This window comes from Phaseolus vulgaris, chromosome 11 (assembly GCF_000499845.2).
Source record: "Phaseolus vulgaris cultivar G19833 chromosome 11, P. vulgaris v2.0, whole genome shotgun sequence".
NCBI classification, from domain to species: Eukaryota; Viridiplantae; Streptophyta; class Magnoliopsida; order Fabales; family Fabaceae; genus Phaseolus; species Phaseolus vulgaris.
Genome location: NC_023749.2, coordinates 45,376,697 through 45,385,844, shown reverse-complemented (window position 1 = coordinate 45,385,844; position 9,148 = coordinate 45,376,697). Strand labels below are relative to the sequence as shown.

The 9,148-nt window shown below is 31.8% G+C and overlaps 1 protein-coding gene across 2 annotated transcripts; it reads right to left on the bottom strand.

The window, feature by feature from the left end:
• Positions 1-1,811: 1,811 nt before the first annotated feature.
• On the bottom strand, positions 1,812-8,239 carry LOC137824545 (probable beta-1,3-galactosyltransferase 14). 2 transcript variants are annotated; one of them, XM_068630213.1, is made up of 7 exons: positions 7,727-8,239; positions 5,554-5,706; positions 5,396-5,478; positions 5,182-5,281; positions 3,261-3,374; positions 2,620-2,762; positions 1,812-2,260 (listed from the first exon to the last, which is right to left on the bottom strand). In XM_068630213.1, the coding sequence occupies exons 1-7, from the start codon at positions 8,086-8,088 to the stop codon at positions 2,172-2,174; spliced, it is 1,044 nt and encodes a 347-aa protein (XP_068486314.1). In that variant the 5' UTR covers positions 8,089-8,239; the 3' UTR covers positions 1,812-2,171. The 2 variants fall into 2 exon arrangements, with proteins under 2 accessions (XP_068486314.1, XP_068486318.1); XM_068630217.1 differs by lacking the exon at positions 5,554-5,706 and having other exon boundaries at positions 7,727-8,201.
• Positions 8,240-9,148: the final 909 nt, after the last annotated feature.

Sequence of the window (9,148 nt, the reverse complement as noted above, 5' to 3'; positions counted from 1 at the left end):
TTAAAGTTCCATCTCATCAACCTATTAAAAGTTTTGCAATCAAAATAACAATAAATTTAAAAAAAAAAATCATAAAGAGAATTATTCATTTTAATATTTTTATACTATATATCTGGATAGTTTAAAGTTTGAACCGAAAACGAAAATTAAATTTATATTAGGTTTAATTACCTTATTCGTCCTTACATTTGGTGGGATCAATAGTCCATTCGTTCTTAACGAAAATAACCAATTAAGATAAATTTAAAAAATATATAAAGACCAAATTGATTTTTTTAAAAATCACTGTACTAAATTACTCATTTCAATCATTTTTATACTATATACGGGATAGTCTAAAGTTTGAATCGAAAACGAAAACTAAATTTATATTACAGAAGAAAAAAAAATGAAAATCATAATACAAATTATTTGGTAATAGTGATATCATTAAAATTAATTGAGTGATCCAAATTGTTTAATACATCTAATCTAATGAACATTAACAATATCACTTGTATACCTTTGCTAGTACCACCTTAACAACTTTATCATAAAGTTACTATGTACGTATTTGATTTGATTATTAAATTTTTATACCTAAGTTTTAGATGAAAAAAATTGAATGAAATTAATAGTGTTGATGTCACGTGCTATACTTACACCACATGGGTCCCTCTATTGCGTGATTCGTTGAAAAGCTACTTCAAATAGGACAATGGGCCATCATGGTTGACTTATCACAACCCAATAATGGGTCCATCATTATGCACCCATTACCAATTACCACCATTCAATTTCACTCCATCAACCATAACCTTTATTATAATAATAACAAATTAATTATTCCAAGTCTTTCCCATGGTATTTCTCATACAATTGACCCTACTCATTTTTTTAAGGATTTCTTAACATATGTGCATTTTTTTTTTATATTTTAGATGATATTAGGGTCACACACATTTATTTGAAGTTTTAGAGGAATAAAAATAAAATATTTTATGAGGACTAAAATCCAAATTTGTTAATTTTACAAGGCTAAAAAAATAAAGTAGAAACCAACATTAAAAGTGACTTATTTTACTTGATTATAAATGCATTTAAATTTATTAGTATTATTATTATTATTATTATTATTATTATTGAACATGATGTTGAATCCATGGTAACCAAAAACTTTTCCTTTTGATTTTATTTATAAAAACATGTATGGTCATTTGACTTGAGCCACACACAAAAAATGCATAACTCAATGATTTTCCATAATTCTTCATCTTTATAATTGTCTTTGTTTTCTTCTTATTAATAGGTTTTTCAATTTTCAGCATTCAAGCTTGGAGGGCTCAAAAACACATGCAAACCAACGAAGCAAAGAAAGCTTCATTTGGTGACAGCTTTGTCTTCTTATGAACTTTGTTTTCTAGCTTTGTCACTAACTATCAAAACCCTGCATGAATCAAGAGATTCTTACTTATCTCCTAGAAGCTAAATCAACACTGATACCTTGTGTTTGGATTCTTTCAGCTGGTGTTGCAAGCTGATTTACAGTACCAAAAGGATATAACATAGCTAATTACAGTCTTACACAGTTCATCAAATCTCTTGGGTGTTTAATCAGAGCAAGATGACCATATTTTACATGATGCTTCAATTAGACAATTGCCCTCTAATTTCATCTTCAGTCTTAACTCTGAAATATAATTTTTTTTCTACCCATTACAATAATACCACTTGATTTAAGTGTAATTTGATTCCTATGCATGAACTGAAGGGCAAGGATGGATATACATGATGAACAAATGAAGCTTGAAGTAAACTATGACACATGCAGGAGCACACAATCGTTCAAAACTCTCATTTTTTGAAACAGTACAAAATGAATCAGAGTATATATAACCCCAAGAAAGAATAAAATTAAAATCACAAAATTAGTAAATTAACAAATTATCTCCTGGTCTCATCTGTGAAGTCTATCTATTCTCTCATGTAGTATATATATATAAAAGCCTTCCCTAAAGAACCTTCTTCATATCGGGCAATGCTAACCTCCTCTCTTGTAATAACTGGAAGAAAGGAGAATTATAAGATCATAAGAATGGCAGAGACAGTATCTCCTGGCAGTAAGCGATAACAAGAGCAGCTATTCCTTCACTACCTTCTGACCTTACTTGGCTTTTATATACCCACAAATTCTATTTATCATCTGATTCCAGAGTTGGGGTCTTAAAGCAGGCTTCCTTTTGATGGAGTTCCAACATTTTCTTTTCTGGATTGCAGAGACCTGTAGGTGAACAGCAGATCATTAGGATAAAATATTCTATTTTGGGGTGCATATATATATATATATGGACGTACACACAATTCATCTTAATTTATTTTTATAAACATCCTCTTAATTTAGAAGTTAAAAATATCCTTCCTTTTTCCCATCCAAAATCCTCCATCGATAGTTGGACAGACAGATACAAGACAACATTGAATAGCTCTAAACAATTCACCATGAGGTAGCCCATAATACCAATTATTTTATGGGACCTTCATTCATGAATTTCGTACTTTTAAGGTTTTCCTAGAAAATTCTGTCTAACAAAGCACCAAATACTGATGCTGTAAAATCATGGCGCAAAGAGAAACACCCACCTGAACACTTTGGAATATCCCACACAGCAACAGATGTGGCTGTACAGTCTGTGGCACAAAGTTCATGATTATTCTCATGGTTGACATTCATAGCTAGCATCCAAGCTCCAATAGTAACATCTTCATTGCTGAACATCCGGAAACTGTGAAACAATGCAAAAGCATTATATTGAAGTGGGAAAGAGGGTACGTACGTATTGAACAAGGTCCATATCATCATCACTTTTATCCATTGTAACCTCCAGTCCTTTACATTAAGATAAAATTTAAGACCTCAACCTCCAAAGTATGATATTGTTTAGATAACAAAGAGTTTAGCTCCCAATCATTGGCACCAGTGAGACAACTAACAATACTAGGCAAAGATTAGGGCAGTATCTCAACTATTTTTTTATTGAGATTAGAAACAGAAATTATCCAACCCAAGCACACAAATATCTCCAGGCATTTTGTTTTCCTAATGCATTGCATACCTGCTTATAAATGGATAGGCCCAAAAAACGTAAGTTCTATATCTAAACATCAACGAGTGTATCAAAGTATTACTTCCCACAGTGCCCAATAGATTACACGAGAGATTTGTGATTGTACTCCCCTGAAGGTTATGTGGCCATGCAAGTTCTGGAGAAAAGAATACTTGCCTGTCATTCCTAAGAGCAACCAAGCTTGAGACAACATCAGTAGAAAGAGCATAAATAGGACCATAAGCGTGAAGAAAATACTCCTTTCCAAGCAAATTCGACAATGGTTCATACCTACAAGATTTTATCAGGATGAGTACTCCATAAGAAAAAGTCAATAAAATGCTGGTTATAAGTTGAGGCCTTAACTGTAACAATGCCGAGAGCCTAGATAACACGCTACATTAGCATTACAACCCAAAAAGATAACGTTTTTGAATAGTGATCATTAGGACTAAAACAAAATTGGTAATGAAGAGTAACATTAAAAGGTGTGAAATTGTTTCAATCTCGTAATTTTATGATCATTTATTGGGGATCAAGTTTACATCCAACAACCAAGCCTTATCCCATCACGTGGGATTAAGTACAAAAAATGTCATTCCCCAACAACAGCCTCTATCATTAAACCATAAAAGAGCAATTCATTGAGCAAATATTTTATTTTAATAGAGTAGACAAAGTATAATACATATAGTTTGAAGACAGTTTTTATATTTTGGTGGATATTACTATTTAAGAAGTTTTATCTGTTGTTATAAAATGCAAATTAAAGATGAAAACAAAAAATAGTTGAATTCCACAATGATTTTAATAACATCCCGTGATTTAAATTATATATTTATTTTGATTCAACCACAGTGAATGACATACTTCCAAGTTTTGGATGAAAGTATATGTGTTTCGTTGGCATCATTCTCCAACCTGATTCTTAGAACCCCACACCCCAACAAAAGGAAGGCATGAGAAAAAGAAAAACTACAAACAAAATTGTTAAAAATTTCGGGGCTTGTTTAATTACTGCTTTTGAAAAGGTTCGTCGTCCCCATGCAGATGATTAAAACCAAGGTTATCAAATCACAATTAAAATCATGAATGTCCAAACTAACCATTATTCATAAAGTATATCACACTGTAAGATTCAAAGACAAGATGGAAAATAACTTCAAATATATCATATTAATGATGGTATCCTCCGTGTATTTTACGCTAGAAATAGAAAAAACTAAGACATAAGTCTTTATAAGTCATAGTGATTGAAGTTTCTATTTCAAAAGATTTAAAATAGTAATGGAACAACCAAATAGAGTACATAAAATGAATGATGTGAAACCCTGCTTAAAAAGAATGAAAACAGAGCAACAAAATAATCAAATAGGGTGCACTTTCAGTAGTGCTTCTTCAGTTCCTTTTGTTTATCAATTTAAATACATATACATATACATATACATACATACATATATATACATATGTGTGTGTGTATACACACACACACACACCTTTTCAGTTTCATTAATAGAAATAGTGAAAACACAAAAGTAAAAATAACTAATTGCTGAATTGTGTGGTTTGTATCTACATATGAAATTGCATTGCTTTATACATGTATCAGACAAGTCAAAGTCATTTGAAATTCATTCCATGATACATGTAACTAGCCACCCATAAAACAGCTAATTGTAAGATAACAAGCATGATTAAAACTAAAATCTACTTGCAAACTTTACATTAATTCTCTTGCAATAGTAATTGTTCATTTGTAAATCTAACAACTAAACAGTATTAATAATATATATTTCTATCTCAGGCAAATAGCCCCATCAAGTAAAGACATCAAAAGTTCTATACATTACTCTTGTTTCATCATTGGAGCATGGTAGTTGAGTCGAGATACAAGTGGTGTATCGGAGAGCTGATAGTCTGAATCGTGAATCATAAACATTAAAAAATGTAATGGTGTGTAATTTACTAATGACATATTTTTTTTATTTCTCCTGTGTAAAATTGTGCCATGCTGAAAGTGCGGAATTAGGAAAATTAATCTATACAGAATCAAACTAAAATTTTGACGATAAACTAAACTCATCAAAACAAAACTAACCATTTGAGTTTTGGATCAGTGAAAACAGGTCCTTTTTTCATACATCCTATGTATGTCTGAGGATGAGATCGTTCTTTGGCCAGTAGCAATGATAGACGATCTGACGATAAATTAAAAATATGTGCATAAATCTTTATTAGAATTGTAAAATGTCATCACATAAAGGAAGTTCTTCAACGTATTTGGCACAATAAGCATTAAAAGATAAAATCACCTGGCCTTAAATATATGTCATCATCAGCTTTGACATAAAAATCAGCATCAAAAAGGGCATAAGCTGCTTTGAAGAAAGCTAACCTGTGATGAATGAATTTTAAATTTAGCAACACGCTACAGATAAAATGCAAGAATTTAGTCATTCTCAGCACACACGTTTTGTATGGGAGCTTACTGTACTCCTCTTGGATATCCAACAAAATGAAATCATCATATTCTGCTACTTCCTTATGAAGTGCAGACATCTTTCCTCTGTTACTTGTTCTACCAATGATAAACCTAAAAGCCAACCCAGTGGCTTCTTCCAAGCTGCAAGCAACAGTCAGTTATTAAAAATGACAGTACCAACTTCCTCCACTGTCAAACCCAACTTCCCTCAAAATACCCAACCCACCAACAAAATACAATCACCTACTTTACATAACTTCAAACACTGCAATCTACAATAGATATTGAGCCGGATCTAAATCAAGCCAGATAAACACAGACGAGAACCTAGGATGACTCATGAAACATTCAATTCATACCAAAGATGTGGAACATTCAGAAACAATTCTAAAAATAAGCCTTGCAAACCAGTAATACTTTCATACAATAAAATACAGATAATCATCACCGCCATCCATTTTCACTTTCCTTTTCACCCTCTCCATTATTATACATTAATATCAATGTTGTAAAATCCAAATATAAATTATGAGTTTCACTCCAAAAAGGATCATGGTTCGTGTACATTTCCAAAACTATAGCTGTGTATACAGATACTTAAAACAGGGCTTAAATATATTAAAAGTCCCTAAAAGTATGACTTTTATGGTTTAGTCCCTGTAAGAATTTCTTAGTTTTTAATCCCTAAAATTTACAAAAATCACATGCCTCTAGTCCATGCTGAAGGACCAAAACCATATCATATTTGTTAAATTAAAAAATGAATAAAAACATTTGATGAACTAAAACAAAGAATATATCTTGAACCATTAAAAGCAGAAAAAAAATACATATTTACAATATCATATTTATTTTTTTAAAAAGAAACTTTTCTTTTATACTTCTACATTTTAGAAGAAAAAGAAATTGTAATTATTTGATGTTTATGTGTTGTTTGATGGTCGTCCTTAAGAAAGCAAAAATGTCACCCCACTCCGAATCCAAATACAAATGTTTGATATTAGACTTCACATTTCTGAATTCTTAACATTTGTGCCCCTAAACAATTTCCCTAAAGAGAATTAGTAACATCACCGTAAAAAACTTTGTTCTCTCACATCAAAACTTAAAGAAAAACAAAACAAACAACAGACAAAACCATTCACTCCTCTCAAAACCCTATGACTAAAAATAAAATACTTAAATGCAATTTTGATCCTCCATATGTTTATTTGTACAATTTTGGTCCCCGTACTTCTAATTGAGTGATTTTGTAACAAAATTTGCTATCATCAACCACATCGTACTTAATTAACAGACTGATACAAGTTAAAAATCTTTCTTTTCTCAATAAAACTATTCAAACCATGGATGACTACAATGTGGACAAGGGAGGTGAAAAAACTCCCATAATCTCTAAGATGCGTCAAGTGTTGTCTCTACATCATCAGTTAATAGCAGCAATCCCTCAATCCAAAAATGATAGTCTTTTCATACATTATTAATAACAACAATAAATATGTTACTTATTCAAACAATTTTATTATACTAATGTCATTCTTCTCAATAAAGACATTACTTTTATTCGTTGCAAAAGCAAAACATTCTCTTCAATACTTGGGAGCAAATTAAGAATAAAATAAATGAAAACTAAGAACATAAGTTCATTTGACTTTTTTTTCTAGACTAAAACCACAGACTTCCCATGTTCGACCTTAGTAGAAACAAACAACTCTTTGTCAGACTTTACTTATCTTTCGGTCGAGTATAGTCTTAGCCAAAACCCTGGGATACTGGTGAATCATATCCATGGACCAAAAAACACGACACTCATCCTGGGAAAGATGAACTAGATGTAATTGTTTGCTAATTTCATGACTGTCGAGATATGAGACAAATGGAGGCAACCAATTTTAATCAATGAAAACATTCTAACACTGAAATCGCTCAATTAAACATATACTAACAAAATTTGCATAAATGCAAAAGAACACCAAAACTGTGAACAACTACAACCACAACAACCACAACACAAAAAGCCTTATATGATTGATGAGGTGGACTAAAGGGACGAAACGGCACTATTTGGCAGAGTTAAAAAGCAAAGCTTGAGGACAAAAACTGCATTTAAGCTAAAATACACAATTGGAGAGGAGTTAGAAGAGATAAAGCGAACAAATACCGTTGAAGGCCTTGGTGATCAGAGGGAAACCACGTCTTCCTCAACGCCTCTCTTCTCCCAGCGGATCCAAACCCCGTTTGAATGCCCACAAAGCCCATGACCTTGTGCCTCTCGCCATCGCCGACACCGACAGCGGCGTTGGCATTGGCATTGGCGGCGTGTTCCCAGACGACGCGCACCGATCGGGGGTGCACGTTGATGCAGCGGTTGTGGCGAATCTGGGCGATTAAGGAGACGACGGCGAAGAGGAAGAGGATGAGGAGGGCGGAGAGGAGGAGAAGAGAGAGGGTGGATCTGCGCGTGGCGAAGGGCGAGGGGTAGCGCGCGTAGGGGAGGGCGTAGGACTTGGGGGAAGAAGGCATGGCTCAGGGAATGTTGTGAAGGTTGAAGAAGGTACGTTCATGGCACACAACAATGAATGAAGACTCATTTTGTTCTTAGAGACTAGAGACTAAGAACACTCACCATAACGCTTATGCTTCTCACTTTTTTATTTTTTTTTTCATTACACCTAAATAACTTTCCTTCCTATCAAAATTATTAAATGAATATACATAGGTAAAAATAATATACAAATTTATTATTTAAAGGTTTTATATTAAGATATTATAAAATTTTGGATTTAAAAAAAAAATCCAACTTTAGTGCTTCTTAATATGATCATACCCAGTTTTTTTTTTAATTAGAGTAGTAAAAATGGCAATAAAAAATGTTGATTAGATGCCAAGAGTTCGTTTAGAGTTTGAGAATGTTTAAAAAGCATAGGAATTTTGGAATTAAGATTACACTCAAGTCAACATATAGAACCTTACTGATAATTTAAATTAAACACTGGATGATGAGAGTAAACACATGTTAATAAAAATATAGTATTGTTTTAGATCATAAAATTGTGTTTGGTAAAAGCATTTTGGAGTTATGTTTATTCATAGTAAGATTATTTTTTGAATTCTTTTTGAAAATGTGATCATATAATTAGTTATGTAAGAATATTATAATAGTTGGACAGTAATATTACTACCACATAAAGTAGGAAGAAAAGAAGAAGAAAAATAGAAGAAAGAGTGGTTGAATTATGTTTTAATTAAATTTTTTTAAAAATTGTAAATATTGTATAATATGTAATCTTCATATGATAGTTTTATTTATTTATGAAGTAAATAGACTATAGTTCTTGTGTCCCAAAGATTACAAAAGATAAAATAAGAAACTTCCATTAAAAATTTGAGTAGGATGTTGTTAAAACTAGGTTAGTGTATAGGAGAATAACCTCTAGTAGATATGAAATATATAAAGCAATATATATTGGTTATTGGTTCGTTTGTCGTAAGAAACTACATTAATTTTGAGTTAATAAATAAAATTTAATTAGCAGATTAATGTTGCAAAGTACACTTTGAGTATTTTTTAGGTTCATAGTTA